The sequence below is a fragment of the Pseudochaenichthys georgianus genome, chromosome 7, assembly GCF_902827115.2.
Source record: "Pseudochaenichthys georgianus chromosome 7, fPseGeo1.2, whole genome shotgun sequence".
Taxonomy (NCBI): Eukaryota; Metazoa; Chordata; class Actinopteri; order Perciformes; family Channichthyidae; genus Pseudochaenichthys; species Pseudochaenichthys georgianus.
This window is the reverse complement of record NC_047509.1, coordinates 23,652,005-23,673,854: the sequence shown is the minus strand read 5'-3', so window position 1 is coordinate 23,673,854 and position 21,850 is coordinate 23,652,005. Positions and strand designations below refer to the sequence as shown.

General features: G+C 39.4%; 1 protein-coding gene across 3 annotated transcripts in view; it reads left to right on the top strand.

Annotated features, from left to right (window-relative positions):
* Positions 1–228: 228 nt before the first annotated feature.
* pex14 (peroxisomal biogenesis factor 14) overlaps positions 229–21,850 on the top strand; it is a 45,186-nt gene continuing 23,564 nt past the window's right edge. For all 3 annotated transcript variants that reach the window (XM_071203622.1, XM_034087562.2, XM_034087561.2), the window contains exons 1-3: positions 229–300; positions 2,376–2,426; positions 19,917–20,001. In XM_071203622.1, the coding sequence (XP_071059723.1) occupies positions 265–300; positions 2,376–2,426; positions 19,917–20,001 (172 nt within the window). In that variant the 5' untranslated portion in view covers positions 229–264. The remainder of the gene's footprint in view (positions 301–2,375; positions 2,427–19,916; positions 20,002–21,850) is intronic.

The following is a 21,850-nucleotide window of genomic DNA, read 5'->3' as shown; positions in this document are numbered from 1 at the left end:
ATCAGATAGACAAACAATTGTAGTCCAAAACACTGATACAAATGCACACACACAAATGAACACAATGTTATAGTTATGTTATTTTTAGAGAGAGCAATCAGGACACATGCTATGGCATTTTCCTTGACATAACAAAAATAGTGTTTTTGTAAAATGATAAGATAAGAAAGTCAGTTTGTGTGTGATGAATATGCAGTGTTTAGAGCCTTCAGGAAAAGCAATCGAGAGTGGCTCACTCGAGCAGCCTGTAAGAAGACGAGGAAGATGGCATCCACCGAGCAACCTGATCCACCAACACAGGTCTACATTTATGCAACAAATACATTCACCTCTTATTGTCCAGACGCGACAGTATAATGTGTTTAGATGACATGACCCTTGAATGCCTTCGTTTTCTTTAGTTACTTTTATAACTGCTTTGCTAGTAAGAGGTTAGCAAACACTTGCTAGTTAGCATGCTAGCTAGCTTCTGCATCGCTTCAAAAGTTCAGACATGCTTGTGTTGACAAAGTGAACGCAAAAGGCCGACTTTATTCTGCTTCACCGTACGATGCTAACATGTCTGTGTCTGTTCTAAGTAGTCTGTTTAACATGACCTTGCATAGTACGTCCTTCCACTTCAACGTGTAGTCTTTCTTTCTCTGTCTTATTTTGTGCATTATGACATGATGTGCAAAGGTCACTGTAAGCCAAACAAGCCTGGTGGATCACTCGAACCTCTGCTAACATTGACAAGCAGAAAAATGCACATAAATAAACGCAATGCTTAAACATGTATGCAGGGACAGCTTTACAATTTGCCTCTACATCCACTATTCATTTAGCCAAGCATTAATCATATTTTATCCAGAATGAAAGAGCATAGTTTAACCATTAACCATGAAAAGGCAGACTGAGTAAACCAAGAGACTGATGAAGCAGGAAAGACATTAAGTAAGGAACTGAAGTCATGAATGATTGTCATGCATGCTAACATTTGCATAACAATTACTTATTTACTAATTAATCAACTGGTGCATGAGCATAGCCATAAATATGTATTCATTTGTATGCACGTGTATCGAGTTTATGTCGATGTATATCGTTTACCACTCTGTTTCTACCACGGATTTAGCCACTTACTTTACTAGATTTGATTATGTCTGTTGTGAAGTAGTTGTATGTGGCAATGTCTTAAACTCTCCTGAGTAGTTTGATGCTGTCAAATATATATGTATTTTAAGAATTTCATTTTTTAGTTTCTTTTTTGTTATTTCAGCAGCATTAATCTGTGATATTGCTTTTTTGATGAATGATCACGGAAAATTACATTATGCTGGAAGAACTACTTCCACTAACTAATTTTTTACTAAAGAAGAAGTATCAATTACCTTGTCAATTTACTTACACAATTTTACTGGAGTAAAAAGACAAAATTATAAGCATAAAAATAAGGGCCTTCTCTAAGTATACTAACGGCATGTATTATTTTAATCATTATAGTTGGTGATGCAGTAATATGTACATTGTAATTTGAAGTACTTTTATATTTTGCATCTTATGATCAATACATTCGCATCGTTACTGTTGAAAATGCATCCTAACAGTTGATTTTATTTTGTGGAAATCAAAATCTGTAAAGTTACAAGTAAGTCAAGATATTAATAAGAATCAGAATCCCTTTATTAGTCCCACAGAGAGGACATTTACATTGTTACAGCAGCAAAGAACCAAAGACAGCTTAATGTTACCTAAGCATGCATAAAAAAAAGTACTAAAGATAAAAAAAGAAATTATAATAAAAAAAGTTACACATTTTACAAAAGTACACACCCTGTAACAGTTCTGAGGATTTAGCAGCCAGGTATATATTGCCGTTAAAAACTATATATATATATATATTGCACACATTGCACATAGTTGGTATTTAACAACAAGAGGTGTTATAGTCTGTGTTGTTGTGTGTGTGTGTGTGTGTGTGTGTGTGTGTGTGTGTGTGTGTGTGTGTGTGTGTGTGTGTGTGTGTGTGTGTGTGTGTGTGTGTGTGTGTGTGTGTGTGTGTGTGTGTGTGTGTGTGTGTGTGTGTGTGTGTGTGTGTGTGTGTGTGTGTGTGTGTGTGTGTGTGTGTGTGTGTGGGGGGTCTACTAGGGGCCGTGCTGGTTATAAAGTCTGACCGCTGCAGGAAGGAAGGACCTTGTATGGGAGTAGAAGTATAAAGTTGCACACAATGGAAATACTCAAGTAAAGCAAATTTATTTAAAATTGTACAGTTCTGGATACATTTTCTTAGTAATTTCCCACAACAGTTGCTATTTGATCACTGCTTCCAAAAACCAGCATAGCCTCCATCCTCCAGTAGATGGCAGTCTAATACAAGTGTTTGTTTATCCCCTCAGCCTGGCCTCCCGCTTGGAGATGATACGGCGGCCCCCCCCAGAGAAGCACTGGTAAGAACTCAGTGTTTTATACAAATAACTTGACTGATAACCACAATGTTGAAAACTAATTAAAGAATGGCTAATTAATATAAGTGCATATAAGATGATAGACATTGCAGGTGAGATCAAATGATACTCACATTTCATTTAATCCCATGTAAAAAAAACAACCTGTGTATTATTTATGGCTTCTAAATATTGATGAATGTTGCATGCCATGATTGTCAACCAAGTACTAATTGTGTGCTTTCCAATGAAACCAGCTGTTTGGAGAGAATGAATGTCAAGATACACTATGCAATTGATAACACATAGTTGAGAATCAGTCGACTTTTTTATGATCTAGTAAATTAAAGAAGTTGGTACTCTTTTATTTTTTTTATTAGCAAAATAATTATCTTTGCTACCAGATTATATTACCCAAACCCCAGTGAGATCAAGTGGTGAAGCCTTCCAATTAGCTGACATTCACTTTAGCACCACTCTGATGTCCCCAAGTCAATAATGAGAGTGTACTCTACGTTCCTTGTCTTTAGAGGAAAAAGGTCTATTTTAGCTCTAACATTGCTTTAATCATGTCTAGCACAACACTTTTACTACATATCTATTTTATTTTTAGCCCATTGTTTCAAGAGTGGGTCATCAGCCACAGTTGGATCCAATTTTTTCAATTGTCTCTAGGTCACCAATATAAAGAAGAAGAAGAAAAAAAAATCAACTATAGACTTTGTATAGTAGCCACAAAAACAGATTCAAAGAAAGTTAGTCAATTCATTCTTTAAGATGTAGACTGCAGTATAATAATATCTTAATTTCCTTGCATACCACTTTCTGTAGATATTGCTCAATTGCTGCATTACAGTAGTAATAATAGTCATATCAATATTCAGCTATAAGAAATATTCACATGATTTTTGTCCCCCCTTTAACTCAGGCTCTCTCGACTCTTCATAAGTTCCCTAAGTTGTAAATAGATTTCTCCGTAATGTGTGAATGGAAGTGTTCATTACACGTTGCTCGCATCAAGTGATGACAATGATTATAGCCGGGACTGTCTTATCGCTAAGTGGGATGGAATACATCACAGGTGCATTCACTGTCCTTGTATGGACACAGCATCCAGGTTACAGGAGTGCTGCATTGTTCAGTCTACATGTCTCAATGTCATTCACCACCATTCACTCTTCATCCTCCCCCCATCATCCCTTCATGCCAAGGCTAATTTAATCCTGGGGTTATTGATTGTGGGAGCATTCTCCGAGGCTTTCTTTCAATTTACTTCAATTTCATCATCCCAGTGCGCTTTGAGACTGCCTCCTCAAAAAGGGAAGACATTCTTGTTATGAGGGTCCTGATTCGAGACTGGTTGACAAGTCTCCCCGCACCACCACCACCACCCTCACTTCCAAGCCCTTTTCTCCTTTCTCTTTTTGATGAGCTGCTCTTTCCCAGTTAAGTGGATTATTACAGTAGGGATAATTCTTGTCACATGGCATTATTTGGATGAGGTGAATAATTGAAATTTATGTCTGAAAGAATTTTATCTGGATGAGAGGAAAGGGAGTGCTGGCAGGGTTGGTAGGGCAGAGAGGGGGGGGAGAGAGAGAGAACACACACACACACACATACACACACACACACACACACACACACACACACACACACACACACACACACACACACACACACACACACACACACACACACACACACACACACACACACACACACACACACACACACACACACACGCGCGCATTTGTAGAACATTTATGTGCACATGTGCATGTCAACCAAGCCAGTGTGTCAGGCTGGGGACACCAGTCATGTTAACAGGTTCTGACTCACCTCGCCCAGATCAGCAGGCCCTGGCACACAGTGTGGGCGCTCCTCTGTGGCAAAAGGGGGCCTTAGCTCAGGGGCCGGTGCCACAGCCTTTGCCCCCACCCGGGCCAGAGGGGGAGGCCCGGACCTGCAGTTATAGAGAGACAAAAGGGAGGGAGGGACTGTTGGAGTGTGTGTTCCATCATGGTTGACTGGTATACCAGTGGCTGCCAGCCGCTGCTGTTGCCTCTGGCACTGCTCTTTGCTCGCTCTCACCCCGGCTTGCTTCATCTATAACCCCCCCCCCCCACCTTCCCCTCGCTGCTGCCATGGCCATTTCCCCTTCCAGTCTCTCGCCGGTGTCTCCCTGGTCTTTGTGCTCTCTCCCTGCAGTGACACCCTGCGCTCACTCCTCGTCTCCTCCGATCACTCAGTCCTCACTGCCTTCATATCCACCCATCCATCCAACGCATCACAACAATAATTATATGTCTACAAATCCCTTTGATCACATGAAAAGAGAACAGGGCTAGCTCTGAAACAAGGAAATACGTCAACATATTATCCAGTATCATAAGAGAATATTGTAATATGAGACTAGATATTGTATTTTATGTTGTATTTTCTTCATTATAAAAGCTGCATTCAAAATTACATTTAGTCTTTTTTTCACAAATGTGTCTGCTATTAGGGAAATGAAGAATGAATAACGGCTATACAGTATATACACACTTGTTTCTTTCTAAATTGTAGTTTAAATAAAGATAAAGTAAAGAATAAGAACATTCATAGAGACGCTCGTATCGTGGAGAAAATATTTTTGTTATAGATACAAAATTATTTAATTATCTATTCATCTGATTATTATTATTTTCTTGCATAATCTTGTCTATAAAATATAAAAAAACACTTCATAATTTAAAATTATTTATTTGGTCTGACTGTCTAAAAACCAAAGATTTGTTGGTTTACTATTCTATATGATAAAGAAAAGAAGCAGCAAATAATCAGTTTGTGAACACGCCCAACAAAAAGAGAAACTTTTGTGTGTATGAAAATGTGTGTGGCTGTGCAGCTGATCTACAGGAGTGTAGACATTTCACCAAATATTATTCTTATTCTTTAAACTTTTAGAATGAGACCTGTCCTTTACTCTCAACATGTTGAAAAATTACCCAAATGAAAAGAAATGCGTTTGTGTGTGCGTATGCAAGCATGTGGTTTACTTGTGCAGGAGTTGCATCCGTACCATCTTGGCACCTCTGTATGTGCATGTGGGCATATGTAGTGTTAACTGAGTGTGTTTGTATTTAGGTTTAGGGGTTTGAGTACAACAGAGGGAGGGTGGTAATGGGAGGGGGAAAAGAATTGTAAGAAGAACATCCCCGGTCTCACAGCAACTTCAAAAGCTCCCCTTCCCCAGGATATTAAGCGACTGTGATGAAAAATTTAGCAAGCGTTAAATAAGCCGCTTTGAAGTGATCTGTTTTGGCTCAGCAGTCTCCACATTTCCGTAGCCCCTCTGCAATAGCCATCACACTATAGAGGGAGAAAAAAGAACAGTATGTTAAGTGCAGGAGTTGTGGGGGACCTGGCAAGTTAGCAGAGGACGGGCCAACAGAAATGGTTTCAGCCAGCGACATGAAGGTATTGCTGCTGATGTCGTCCCCTGTTGTCTTTCTCCAGCTCTTTTTCTCCTCATTTCACCCCGCTCTCCCTGACGACTCTCTTCAGCTGAGCCCCATGAGTCGCAGGCAGACAGATGTTCTTCATATATTGGCGCTAAAAAGAGATTTTTTTAAAACTTCACTTATGCGTGGGTGTAGCACAACTGTAACACAGCGTTGATACCAGGAAGTCAAGAGGTTACTCTCGGGTCTTGACTCAGTACTTTTTTTTTTCCAATGGCTTCCCCCATGTGCTTGTTGAAATGTGTTTCCTCTGCATGTTTGTTTTTTATTCTCTGGATTATATGACTTGCACAATCTTCTAGAAAAGAAAAGATAATATGTTTTACAGTAAGTGATTTCTGCTTTTTTACATCCTCACCACCATAAAGCAAACATAACAAGAAGTTAATCTCTTATTGGAGCATTCATATTTCAATTCATTTCACATTCATCACTTTCGAAACCATTATTTAAATGTTTGAGGACTCCAGGTTTCAACACGCCCCAAATTAATTATTAGGGCAGAATAAGAAATGGGAGCCGGTAATGAGTCTGATATGGTAACTCCATTCTGTCAAGAAACTAGGCTACCATTTAGTTAGTCAAGGGAACCTTCTCTGAGATTTTCCTTTTTTCCTCTTTGCTCATTACTTTAATTGTAATTGTAATCCTTTATTGGAGCTGTCTGCAGTAAAGGAGAGTTATGGTCCGTGTGGGGGCGCGAGCCATAGAGATATTTCATGATTATTGGAGAAGACGGTCACTAGGTGGCAGCCACTAGTTCGGCCTTGCTGTAATTACTCGGTGGGAAGTGATGGCGAGAAATGATGTGGATGTGTGTGTGCTTGTGAGAGTGTGAGAAGAGAGATTTTTCAGATTCTAACACACTCCTTGAAAGGGAAAAGTGGAATAAATCTGATCACCTGCCATCGCGCAGTCAATAGATTTAGTATCCTGTCACATGTGACTCTAAACATGCTGCATGTTCTGCAGAAGCACAGAACAAAGGCGTGTGGGACATTAATATTCATGCTCTTGTGTTTCATTTGAAATAAGTAAACTCTTTCTGATCTACAAACGGAACACTACAAATGATAATGCCATGACATCATTGTGTTTAATTTCCCATGCCCATAGGTTTACATGTGAAACATCTGCCCGCCACAGTTTGTTTCAGCGGTCGAAGTTTTTATCTTTGAAAAGCTCAATTCTCTGTTTCTCAGCGCAACACTCATTGTGCATCATGCGCTGTTTGTTTCGGTGGTTAATGATACAAGAAGGGCCCTCTGTTTTATTGTTGCTGTGTTGCACTTTTCCCCCTCTTCGCCCAACCCGGCAGCCAGCCTCCTTAGAGGACTCTGTATGAATTCTCACTGTCATGTCCAAGGACGAGTGGCGCAGGGTCAGCTAATTGCTTTTATGATTATGATTTCACGTCAGATTTATCGTGCATGCTCGGAGCACATCTTCCAGGTCCTGCCGACGTTGCTGGCTCGGATGGGGAAAATGAGTTTACAGCTTCTGGCTGTGACTTCTTGTTTAAGTGCAGGTCACGCTTTTTGACTCATTAGAGTTGAACACAGAGGCTGAATCACACAGGCTTTTCCTGTAAAAGCCTCTGTTTTCTATATCTGTAACCGTTCTTGTTTTTCTCACATTTGGCCACAAAAGGGCATTTCTTTACTTTGTCTTCAACATGTGCCAAAGTTTGGAGGTCATAAGTGAGGAATGACACATTTTAGTTTTTTTCTGGTGTTTGAACTTTTTACGAGCCATAAATCTCTCATCTTTATTTCTGTTTGGTGATTAAATCATTATTCTACTCATAGCATGCCAGAGTTCTTTTTGATGTTGGTGACTTTTTTTCCGATGGTTCCTCCCACCTCTTTGAAAGAGATGAGCACAGATGAAGCCCATTTTTTTGTTGTTGTGGTCTCTGCCTTATGTGCTGAGCCGGACTAGATCTGCGTCGTCAAACCCCGACAATGCAGCATCTTTATCTTTGGATTTTGACGAGAGCATTGAAAATCCTTAATTCACTGTAAAGTTCACAGTATATAAAGAAGAATCTGTTGTCACTGTATGTCAATAATATGCATATTTTATGTAGATAGAGTCTCATGTCGTGGCCCCGTGGCTCTTGATTTGTTGCAGTAATTTGACCTCGCTCTGACCTTCCTGGCTCGGCCGCAGTGTGACTGGTGACAGATGCAGCCTGGGAATATGGTTTGGATAGTTTTCCTATGCCTGGAGGAATGTTGAAGCTAGTTTTACCCAAAGTTCATTCTGAAGACACATGTAAAGTCTGTGATTAAGCAGAATTCAATAAACTTTAATGAATACTTAGGGTTTTATTTGTAGGGTTTTCGGCTTAGCGAGTACATTAATGTAAACAGCATGGTAACAGAGCTGTAATTTCCTATTCTCCCACAATTTAGTGAACTGTCATAATATGTTTACTTAAGAAATGATAGAAATACGACAGCAGTTTTAATTACAGCGTAGTCATTTTGCCTCAATATACTTAGGAAAGTGGCCTTATTGAGCCGAGCTTCCTTTATACACTGTATTCTGCTTTGTAATGACTTCAGCTTGATTTATCGTCTTTTCTTTGTGTTTATGGTTGTAAACTGCTCGAGTGAGTAACTTGGTCTGAGAGTGGCTTGTCTCCTCGCAGCGAGGCTGGAAATCTCCCGATGAATCTGAGATGTCTCCGCTGTCAAGACTGCTCACATCGCTCTCAGCCTCCAATGTCACTTTCAAGGCATAATTACACAAGTTGTGTTGATTAGTATGAGAAGCAATTACGCTGGCTTTCCGCCGCAAATGGAGAATGTGATGGCTCTTGATTGACAGGAAGCATCCTGGCTTTAATAAGTAAATGACTATGGTAATTCAGGTACTGAGACCCTTTGATTTGTCAGCATCTTTCTAATTTTTGTGATGTCCTCTGATTTTAATGAACATGAATTTGATTGAATCCCCCTTCATTTCCCCCTGTTCCTGCGCCTGTCCGTCTGTCTCCTCTCTGACCAGCAAGTGCTCTCACGAGGGAGCCATACGCCTACGCTTTCAGAGCTATCCTAAACTATCCTGCTGCCGCTGCTGAATTAATTCTCTGTGAATGAATCCAGTGTGTAAAAAAAAGAAAAGAAGATAAATAAATGAACAACGATGCAATTTTGGCTCAATATTCAAAATGCTTTTGAGCACATCATACGATCACAAGTGTGGGAAATCAGAGGAAAAATGGTTTGTAATTGACACTTTGGGGAACATTTTTTTCTCTCTTTATCTGGCTTCCCAGTAAGTTATTAGCTGTTAATTTGTCGGCAAGCTCCCCTACAGCGCCAGATATTTGTTCAAATGCTGGGATTCCCTCAGCGCATTTGTAACTACACTTCTGAAAATGCTGCTCTGTCTAATTATGTAATATAATACTGCCTTTTAGGCTAGTTTCTTTTAATTGAATAATATTAGTTCTAGCTCAGCGAAAGCTATTGGGACTGCAATACATAAAAGTGCCCTTTATACCGTATAAAATACACAGTTGTGTACTGTTAAGTGAAGTCAACAACGGAGTCTGCAGTTTACCCGTTTTATAGATACAACAGTCTTATTGATCTTAAGCTTTTACAATAAGATCTGTGTATTTTACATTTTTGAATTGAGGCCAACCATTTAAATAATGCTGACATTTGATTGCCCTAACCCGCAGTCTCATATTTCTTTCTTTGTTAACCACAGTTGGCCTAATCAAGTAATTCCCTGTTTGTCTTAGTAACCCCCTATAGAGTCATACATGCATAAATATAATAAAATAATTTGCTCTTGCACTCCCTAGCCCAGCTGTAATTTATATGGATTGAATGAGTGCTGCATTGTGGAAAAGCACGAGTGGACCAAATGCTCGTTTGTCACCTCTAATAAATGTTGGAATGTAAATTATGAAGTTATGCTTCAGATGTAAATGCACTTATTCCAGTCCTTTAATGTAAACAGCCCACTCCAATACATTAAGGGGGTGGGGGGAAGGGCAGAGAGGGATATGGCTTGGAATTTTGACTGTTTTCACAATCAATAATAAACACAAAAGAGCCTAGATGTGGAGCCTTATAACATATCTGAAGTCTGTTTCATAAATTATTGCATGAAAGCAGGCTTGTACACCAAAAATGTAAATACATTAATGTTATTAATAATGTAGTGACTAATAGTTCTATCAAGACTGTAATAGCAGTTTAATGGAATATGACAGCAAGAATGTATTGCACTTCTTACATTTAGACGGGACCTCACATGACATTTATCAGGGATTTCTGATTTTTTTTTTGATTATTTTGTTAAGTTAATTGCTTCTTCCCCCCCCCCCAACGTCTTCTCTGGGAGAGAGGCAAAAAAAAACTGGTAATGGATATTAATTAATATGTGTCAGTTTTCTGGGTTTGATTAAAAATAATGAAAGCAAAATGCTAATAGGATTTCGGAGTTTCTCTGTGTGTGGCGCCCTGAGATTGTGGCTTTATCTGGGGAATCTGAAAAAAAGAGATAGTGGGCTACTCTTCAGGCTAAAATGAAAGTGACAGAATACAGAAACTGAGATAAATTATCTTAAAACCTGCAAAAATAAGAGCACTTAAGTGAAAATGTAGCACTCTAATTCGCCTAACTTGAGATGTGTGATGTGTTTGTGCATTGACAGTGAACGGTAAAGTTTCCAGTGTTTTTATAATGAAAAGTTGAGCCTCGTCTGTAATTCATATCCTCTCAGAATTACGTTCTCCTCACCTACAGATGAAGGATTTTTTTTTAAGAATCAAAGAAACACGTGAATCATTTCTGACAAGTTGCTGTCTTGGCAAGTTGTTTTTTTCCGGGCTACTGTGACGTTTCTAATATATGGTTGTTTGCCAGGAAGAGGATATATGGACTTGTTTTCCATAAAGGGTTACGAAGCCTGTATATGTTTTTTAAAGTGGTTTTTGGCCACATTTAAATAAGACACTCCTCATACTTTAAAATAGAGCTGCACTGAATGCAGCAGGACGTCTAATCCTTCATACATAGTCCACTACAGTCAGCATGGAGAAACACTTGCCAAGACTTCTTAGTGGCTGTATGCAGCCTTCAGCAGAAAGAGGACTTTTAAAAGCTATCATTAAGGTGGGGCACAAGTGTAGACCAGCAGTGAAACAGAGGCTGGCACAGTAAAAAAGCAACCAAAGCCACTTGCACAACTGACAATTATCCAACACCTGGACTGGCTCCCCTCCCTGGCAAGTGCGTCAAGTCTGTCGACTTCTTGTTAATGCAGTGATTAACAGGAAGATTGCATTTGTTTTCCTGTGCGGCTCTCCTGGCAGCACTACTTTGCTTTCTCTTTGATTAAAATAGTAGCTGGATGAATGCATTGTAGCTCTGTCATGAACTTCAAAAGAAAGGGTGAGAATGAGATGATAGAAACTGACTAAAAAGAAGAAAGACTGAGGCCTTTGTGTCCCTTTTCAGATCGTGTTTACTGTCTAATTTTGAATTTTAAGGAAGTTATTGGTGGTCTGCGACCCTCTGGAAGCAGAACACTTCTCTGGTCTTCCTCAAAAATGACTTTGTATCAGATTTTGTGTATAACCTCCCTCACTGTTTTCACTGATATTTACTATCAGTATTTGACTTTAGTGCTGGTTGTCCCTTGGTCTACGTCATGCTTTTCTTCCATGCTGCCTGGAAAGTAGTTTTAGGTTGGGGACAAGAAAAGGGGAAGGGCTTCGTCAAACAGCCTGTACTTGTGAAATGCACAGAGTGGCATTGTCATGTGTTTTCTGTGTCAAGGTCGACAGAAAATGTCAGAACAGGTGCGCGTCTGCTGCTGAGCTGCTTGCCAACTCAGCCCCTTTGCTGTAACACGCCACCCTGTGCGACATTATAGTGGTTCACTGTGGGTTCTCTCCTCTCCTCTTTCTTTTGGAGGAGCCCGGTAAAACATGTATTTTCCCCCGTCACCACGTGAGTTGATGTAGAGTTCAGATGCTCAATTCTCTGTTTCTCAGCGCAACACTCCAATCAACCTTTATCAACCAAGATAAAGAGTCAAACTTGACCACTGCCTGTGACTGTCACGTAGGCACAACAAGTATGGGTGCTGTGCAGCATTCCTTTCTGATTTTTTTTCTCCTGCGTCTTTTATCTGCTGTTTTGATGCTGATTAAATCTTTCTATTTTGGTAGAGGGAAGCTTGTTTTTTTTAAGATTCCTGTACAATATAGACATCTTTTATGGGAGAGCGATCAACTATGTTTAAAAGACTAATAATCTGAGATCTACAGAAAGATCATAAATGCACAAACATTGTGTGACATCTGTGATTTAAGGCAAAAGGTTGGAGTTGTTTGGGAGTAGTTTTAAATTATATAATTTATACGTCACATAAACTTCTTAACAATCTGGCAAACATGTTGCAAAACCTGAAAATTCTGTCTGAACTTCTCAGAAGAGGTGGATAATGTTTAGGTGGGGCATACACCAAATGTCACGCATGCTTTTGTCGCTTTATGACATTTTATAGCCAATGAAATCTCTAGTGTGCAGCCTCCCTGGCTCAAAGGTTGAAATGAAGAATTATTATTTGATCTGACGAGCTGTCGTGTTTGTATCCTCTCTGGTATCGGGTTAAATGTGAAGAAAGAGCCCTGCTACTTCTGCGACCCTGATGAGTGTTGTTTTCTGACGCTCTCAGCACCGCAATCTTTTTATGCTTATCCTACTCTCGAGGTTAGATTGTTACTGGCGGCTGGAAGCCTCCAGAAAAGCAGAATTAGCCAACATTTTTCTTTGTCACCCTAGTGTGATCAGGAACAGACTCTTCCTTCTCCAAAACCAAGCGAAGTCCTGCTGCCCTAAGTTTCCTCCCTCATTTGATGGTGATTTCAGGATGACGTATCTGCCTCTGTAGATGTGTGGCCCATTGTCTTGGCAAGTGTGTCTAAATGTTTCTGACAGGTCTCAGTGAAAGACAGGCCGCAAGGTTGAACTGCCAAGCTTTTCTCCCCCCTCTGACTCCACCTCTACCACCCCTGACCAGTAGATGGCGATGTTAATCTTCTCTGGCTGCGCTCCTGGCTTGATGCCTCTCTCTTAACACCATCCTTCTCGCTGTGGCACTCGCTGAGGATGGAGGGGTCTCACCCCGTGTGGAGGGTCATGCCATCAATTCCTGCCCCCTTTGAAGACCATGAAATTGTTGATCGAAGACGTACGATTAGTGCATTCGGCCTATTGACTGGAAATGGGTTGACGCGCGATTATAATGTCACTGGAATGTCACAAACTGCCTGGTTGTCTCTGTGAGCAGACTCTCATTTTGTGGCACAGTGTACCCAAGAAGGAATAATTTGATCAATAAAAGGACACCTCTCTCCCTATTGTCGCTGCCCTCTCTATTCTAGTTGTATTAGTCTATTTGGCAGGCTGAAAGGAATGCACACAAAACTGATGCCAACTCTCTGCATCTTCACCCGAGCTCCCTGCATTATTTGCCCATCGCAGAAGTTCACTTCAAGTTGCCTTGCCCGTGTGTGTGTCGCAGGGTGTGTGTGTCACTGGGCTGGTGTCTTCCCAGTGAGAGGAGCAGTTTGGATCAACAGAGGAGGATAGGCTTGTCACTGTAAGTTGCTCGTGACGGAGGCAGCTCTTCTTCTGACACCACTACACAACTTCTGTGGTGTGTCGCTTGGACACAAGCTTCACGTTGTTTGCTGCTGGTGTCGCTTGCGTTTTGCCTCAATCAACTAATTGATTGTGAAAGGCTGGCGGGCCTTGATGATATGAAGGACAACAAACAGAGCGGTGGCAGTTTTTAAGTTAAGCCTTTGTTTATGTGACTGAAGCCGGTTGCTTCTCTAATTTATGTTCACAAAATAACTTTTAGATGACTCCTGCAGATCAGTTTCTGGCAAAACACTTGTAATTCCAAATGTAATTGTTTGAATAGTTTTTATTTATCTCAGAGCATTATCTGTTTCTTTTTATAAAAAAAAATTCAGATAGTATATGTACTATAATTATGTTTTTATGAAATTCAAGAAAGCAAGCAATGATGACCACGTTTTTTAATATTTGTAATGTCTCATTTTAAGACTTTTAATCTTTTCCCCACTTCAGTTTTTGTTCATTTCAAAAAAACGTTACACAATTATTTTAAGGTAATAAAATAACAAATATGTAATTTTTGATTTACATTTTTTTTATGATAGCAAGAAAATATTGGTAACCAGAGTTTATACTCAGTTGTATAGCTTTATTGTATTTAAAGAAAAAATCATATGATTGAGTTTCATTTTTTACAAAACTTTTCACACGTTGCACATTTCAAAAAGTACAACCACATAATTTAGCACTTCCTCCTGCTTTAAAGTTGCATTGTGAGCACTCTCGTGTTAAGTAACGCTCATCGTCTATATTGAAGAGCACTGCTTGTCACAGAATGTCATCATTGACTGTAAAAGAAAAGAAAAAAGAAAAAGAAAAGCTTCGTATTACAGGAAAGAGGCACTGCATTAAAGAACAAAGGAGATCGATGGCAGTACATTACATTTTATGCGAATGAAAAAAAAATCAACTAATTAAAATTGATTACTCCTGCTTTGTAAATGTGTTTCTGAATTAAATTATTGTATGAAAACATTTTGACCAATCGAGGAGCTGAGGAAGTATCCATTACTGGATTGCAGCTGAGAAGGGGCTGGAATGTTTTGTGGTGGCTAAGTAGTTTGTTGTGCTCCGCTGCGACTCCCCTCTTGCACCCCCACTGCTAAAGTGCCATGGGTTAATCTCTGATGACCCTCATCTCTCAGAGCAGCTCCAGACTCATGGTTTGGGCCTTTTACCTGAATTAAAAGGAATTTGTGGGCTATATAAGTATTTGTGTCCGAAGTGGGTGAAAGTGAGGTGTCACTGACGGAGTCGCTGCTCTTTAGTCATCGGGGCTCTCAGGGCCCCGCTGGGGACGTCCTTATCTAAACAGTCATCTGTCTCGCTAGTTTAGCAAGGGCAACCCCAGGCAGCACGACTGACAGTTACACATTAAGAAACGTCAGACCCCGCTAGATAGTTTTGAATTGGCTGGATGCCACTTGTTTCTATGCAGGTTTAGGTCTCACAAGAATATAAGAAATGCTTCACTTTGATTCATCTGATTTCAAAAAGACTGTGAGCACCAACTACTGTTTCTCAATACTGCAGTACATTGTCATTGTTTCAATCTTGTTCAGTTCGACCTTGAAATAGGCTGAATTATTATTTTTTAAACTCAAACCTTTGAAGACAAAACACACTTGTTGACCCCAGTTTTTAGACATATCATAACTTAAATGTACAAAGAACAGGAAGTGAAGTAATCACATGGTAACATCTTTCATACGCGACATAATGAATCTTAAAATACAGTTTACAGTTTTAAAATATAATTTTACACCCTAGTAAAACCATTTTTTCCCTTGACAGCCTTACTATGACTTTGAAGGCTGTATTATCTGCTTTTATTTGTACTCTGCACAGTTTTTACAATTTGATGGTGTCCTCGCTGGATCAGATGTACTTTAGCCCCAAGTGTTTATTACCGCTGAACCGACTCAACTTATCCGTGTTTGTGATCACAGAGTTCTGATAGGGAAATGCTGCTGAATGGAAAGTTTAGTCTGTACATGCAATGGACTTGAAAAAAGCTCGATTTCCGTCCACCAACCCCCCCCTTTACAAAACTTGCATAATGTGCTTTTGATGTCATGTTTGTAGCCTTGCCCATGGCTCTAACACTGACACGGAGCTGTATGTTATTTTTAAACCTTTGCAAAGCAAATGTCAATGAAGTTTTCCATGACCCTTTTTCATCTATGTTGACTCTGATCTTTCAAATTTCATACCATTCGATAAAAATGGATTACCCACAGAGGAGAGAATAAGACACACAAAACCAAAACCACTCTATTTATTCTCCACTCACTGGTCCTTTTTATAACTAAAGTAAAGGTAGATTTGTTACTAGTTCATTTGAGGGACATTTTTCACCTGTACTCTTTACTGATTTAACTGATATTGAGTTTCAGCAATGTTTTTTTTTGCTCACTGTGTAGCTTCTCTGAAAAGCACTGCCCAAAAGAGACACAAAGACCCGACAAGTTCCTTTTGTAGAGTCATTGTCAGAATGGTTCAGCTCCAGCAGAGCCGTTGAAGCTCCTGCAGGGTCTGAGTGAGAGTGGATGTGGTCGGGTCTGCACCTCACTTCCTGATGTCTCTCAGGGTCAATAATTCCCTATTGCTGCTCCCATGAGGCCCTACTTCCTCCACTAAAGGTCACATCAAGGCGGGAAAGATGTCACAATTAGAAGGGCATTTAAAGCTGCTCTTTCAAAAGATTAAAAAGCACTGCTGGCCACATCAAGCAGTCAGGCGATTAAAGGAAACACAATAATTGCATTAAAGCTTCATTCCTTCCTGGTAGAGCTCTGGTATCAGAAAGGTATTGGGTTAAGTCATTTAAGACAGCTGCCACTGATAGCAGATCATCCATGAAAGCACCAAATTAATATAGAGCTTCATTTTTCCCCGTCTCTCACTTTCTCTCACTTTTGGTCCTCCAAACGTGTGTTTGGGGGGGGAAACTTGAGACCAGCCTAACACAATTTTTGTTCATGTCTATCAGTCTGTTATTATATCAGGGGCACTTCTCCACAAATGTACAGGCCGGGGCAATTTGGAATGAATTGATTCACACTGAGACTGAATCCTATACTTGCTAATGATTTCCTCTTAGCCCCTCCCTTGAACCCCCCCACCAAACATCTAGTTCCATCATGATCTCTGAAGCTCTTCATTGTTACATATACCTTTTTTGTGGAATAGATGAAGTTGTTTTTAAGTGCATGGGAATTTATTTTTCTGTAAAAGAAAATCTGTGACTACTTTCTACTTTTAAATCGCCTCAACGAAGTGTTTTGTTTCATTATACACGGACACTTGGATAGAAGTTTAGATAAGCTCTGAGATTTAAAAAACGTGAAGTATATGTAATTTAAAATGTCAAACAACATGCAGCGAACCTCTTAGGAAGGAAAGCCACAGTTTCAACCACTGCTTTCTGATCCTATAGCCTTTTCAAAAGTTTTAAATCATTTATTCTGTTGCATCTTTACATTTGTTGTTTTTAAAATGATTTTCTCTAGTTAATTTCAAATACTGAAACTAACTGTAACTTCCAATACTGACACCAGCCGAAAACAATCATACAGCTTGTTGCTGTTTCAGTATATAAATTATGAATTTTCCAAGTACTTCTGAAACCCCCATAATGCGCACCTGCAGTATATCTGCAGGCCTCACTGTATATAATAGTTAAGTGCTCTCACTAGTTAGAGCAAACATATACAACTGGTTACATGGATTCCCTCAGGCGTCCAACCATGTGGTTCGAACATAATTGGTTTTTATTCTCATTTCTCACAATTCAACGTATCACAATTGTAATTTTCAGACAAGTGCAGCGCAAAGTCTTGTCCAATTCAAACTCAATAACATTGCTGTAATCTTGTCTGTTCATCAACTTCACTCTCTTTAAGTGTGTTGGTTAATGTTATCTCTTCCTATGATTGAGTTTTCGCCTCTTTTTCGGCTTTACCTGACACTTTATTGGTTATCTGGTTTGTAAAGATTATTGCTGTTAATATGGAGCACTTTGGTGCATTAGCAGTCAAAGCTTTACAAGAAGCTTTACAAAAGAGCCAACATTGATTTCACCAAAATATTTTCCTATAGTTTTCCAAAAATGAAGGAAATTCACCTACATTTTATTTTGGTAATTTACACTTCCAATCCAAATGTGCATACATTTCCATCCATCTTAACCCTCTAAAAGCCCAGTTGTGTGCTACCCAACACTATAACTGGGATGATCCATAAGTCAATAACAAGACAAGACTGAAATCTGTGCAATGTGGTTATAATTGATTGAGATGTCTGGGTGGAACTTGTGCAAAGCATCTATGTCATCTGCTAAGAAGTGCACTTTTCCTCTCCCTGAAGATCCTTCCACTACAGATTTAACCAAATGGACATTTGCCTCATTAGTTTGCCGCTGAGCAAGCTGCGGTCCTTACTAAGATGTCATACTTATGCCTATTAACATTGACACCATTTCCCTGTCAATATTTTGCTATTGAAACTTTAGGAGTACGTAAACAAGGTTTGCTCACTCAGCATATTCTTCCTCTATTAGGTCATTACCTCTCACAGGGCCTCTGTTATTTACTGGAATAAATATTAGAATATTAGATTTCAGTGTGTTTATTATCTCTGGTTTCTGCCTCTACCACAAGTACTCTCATTGGCTCACTTAACTTGAGCAGTAAGAGCTTTGCCAAGAGCAGGATGATTTTGTCTCGTTATCAAAGGGATATTTTCTCTGTGTTTTGACTGTATCTTTTGGCCCAGAACATCAGTTGGGGGTTCACCATGCAAATGGTTTAATCTGCTTGTCACAATGAAGGTTCCGGGTGAGTGACTTTAATAAGCCCTCAGCATATAGAGATGCAGGAAATTCCATACCCCTTGCGTAACCCATATGTACACCAAGGTCACGGTGGTGTCACAGTGAAATGGTAGATTAGTGTCTAAATAAATTGTGCCAGGATCTCGTGGGAGGAATCTGGCATGTTTTGATAAAATTGACATTGAAGTTTCATTACTGTGTTTATCTTAAAGTAGAGCTACAACAAAAGTATAATTCAAGAGTAAATGAATGGATTGTGCATCATTATTTTCATGTTTGTACCTAATTGCAGTAAAACGTTTTTGACTCAAAAACGACTAAATTTCATTTTATTTCTCAATGAGTGTATTCATAGTGCTCTAAAGACAAGTTAAATATGTTTTTATTTGTTCCCTAAAGTTGCCTGTGCCATGATATTCTACTGTACTGTGTGTTTGTCACAGAAATCCAGCTCTTTATGCAGCCTCTCTGCCACACCTACCCTTTGGACAAGTTTAAACTGCAATTCTTTTGGATTGAAACCGGTTCATAGTATATGCAATGCATTACCCAAAACGAATTACCACTGGCAGGGCGCTCAATCACTTTGTATCTTTCAACACTAAGAGAAAAGAAGAGTAATCAAAACCTTTCAACCTATTAGAGGGATGACTTTTACAATTGAATCACGGGGACCACAGGTGCGATAATAAGTCATCTAAACCTCCCCTCCAGTGTGTTTCCCCTTTCTCTGTGTTCTTACATATTTATCTATTTTAGGAGGCGCCACTTCACGGCGCCCACTTCAAATTTATGTTTTAATGCCATTTGAGGAAGATTTTTTTTCTCGCTCCAATTCTTGGAAATGCATACTGGGGTGGAAAATTAAGGTGCATCTCGAAGGAAAACATAATAGAATCGATGAACGCAGTGCACTTAAAACTACTGATGTTCTGATGCTATTTAACGTTCTAGTGCATTAACGTTTCAAGTCATTACAACATTCAGGCTGGGTGATTTGATCATGGCAGGATTTTAACTGGAAGAATTACAGAAGTTTTCAGCATAGGATTCACAAGTTATTAGATACAAATGATCACCTCTGCATTAAGTATAGATTTTCTTCCACTGCGCACTTAAGAATGGAAGTTTGTCTTTAAGAGGGTAATAGCAAATTAAGCTCCATACTCCATTTGACCAGCACTCTTGATGGGCTAATTTTATAACTGCTGATTTGGTCATTCCCCACATTTAGCTGGAAAGTGGTCAGGAGGTCTTTCTACTCTCTGCTGGGTGTGGGGGCTTAGAAGCAACTATCAAATTATATCCATTTAAGTTTTTGTCTGGATTTATAACGAACCTTTTTCTTAAAGAAGGTCTAGACTGTTGTGTGTCCCGTTGAAAGCATCACTATCCTGCAGACCATATCTCCTTCATCTCACATTATCTCACTGTGAGGAATTTAATCACATTTGTCTCTCTTCACAGATTACCACCGCTGTCAAATTTCTCCAGAACCCAAAAGTACGTCAGAGTCCCTTGGCCACTAGAAAAGCCTTCTTAACGAAAAAAGGTGAGACATTTGATTTGTTCTTGATTTATGTTGAAAGCAATGCTGGAAGCCTGGAAAAATACAATATATATATATATATATATATATATATATCTGTCAGAATATAGGATTAACATTGTACTCCATATGTATGTGTTTAAAAAATGCGGTTAGTCAGGGGATGCACACACCATGTCTTTTTTTTGGTAAGATTAGTCTATAAGGGTCAAAGGTTGTGGCCGTAGCTCTTTGCCCTGGGGGTCTAACAGTGGTCGATTTAGCTTCAGAGTGCATGATTCAGGCCCCGTGAATAAATGACACACCAGTTGGGATGCTCCTTTGGGTTCAGGAAAATTAATATTGACAAACTCCCTCCCGCATTTTCAATGGGATTATCAATATTGCCTTCCAGCATTTTAACCCTTTTACTTAATTTAACTGTTATCATAAATTTGAAGCATGACACAGGGAGGTTTTCTAAGCAGGGATGGTGGAAATGTTTGCTGGCTCTTCAGTTTTCTTTGCAATTCATTGAGATTATTTCTGACACATTGTTTGTGCAATAAACCTGCAAAAAGCTTTATTACTCTGAACTCATTTAAGTCGGTTCAATATAAAGCGGCGGTGGAAATGTGCAGTGTTGTGCCATGTGTTTCTCACTGTCAGTCTATGGCTGAGCAATGACAATATGTACACAGAGTATGTACATAGAGAGTATGGCTTTTCTCTGAGATAAGGTCTTTGTGAAAAATATTTTTTATTTAATTTCTTCACAAAACATTTCTGTACTTTGGGGGCTGTACCTCTGCCCTGCTGGGGGACACTGCCTCCAGCATTAGAGTGGTCAAACAGTGAAAAGTGAGCCTAAAAGCTCCATGACAGGAGAAGGTAACCTGAAACCAAATCCATGGTTGCCTGCTGCTATACACACATCTCATGTGGCTCTAATGACTCTTGATATCTTTTGAAATGTCTTTGTCTTTGTGTCTCATTATTGACATCCAAGGCATGTTCATAATCTACTGTTGGATATCTCAAATGTAATAAGGCCTCATCAATACGAAGTGATGTCATACTAAGCCACATTTTATTCTTACTTTCTGCTTAGTGTTAAACTTTGCGGAGCTCTGCTATCTAAAATGGCTTGCTCTTACTGCACTTCAAGTGCATGAAATATGTATGATGCGTTAATGCAGATTTATTTTGGAAAGTCCTTTCCACTGTAGATCTAAACAAGAACCCTTGATTTGCATAAAGACATTGATCTCATGGATAGAGAGGGGGTATAGAATGAGAGACAATAGAGCAATGAAACCCTGAGCACAAAGTATGTTTGAGTAGCACTCTGCCGTTTTCATAGGACTTAGGTGTAGTCATACAACAGTGAACCTTCAAATCCTGTAAACACTTAAAGCTTCCTTGAGTTGTTACAGGAAAGTGTCTCAAAGCATGAAATACACTGTAAACGCTGTGTTTATAAATGCTTAAGTTACAGGAAACTGTTTCAGGAAAAAGGCTGTGACATGCTCCATCTTGGACATTTCTGTAATAATCATTATTTTACTCTGAGTGTAATTTTAAAAAACAACAATTTTAAGGTAAAAAAGTAAGTGTCAAAATCAAGTTTCTATGTTGACTAAAATAAATGAAATAAGTTGGCACAAGATAGTCAAAGAGAACATCAGGCATCATGATCTTTGAGTTGCTTTTTTGTATCCGTCTCATTTCTGCCATATTAGACTATGGCATTGATTTACACCAAGCCAGTACTCACGGTTTCCCCGTTTTTGTAACCAGCATGTATTGTCCTCTCAACCCTTTGACCTAGAAACTCAATCATCCTCCTCCCTCACTCGCCACAGCAAATGTG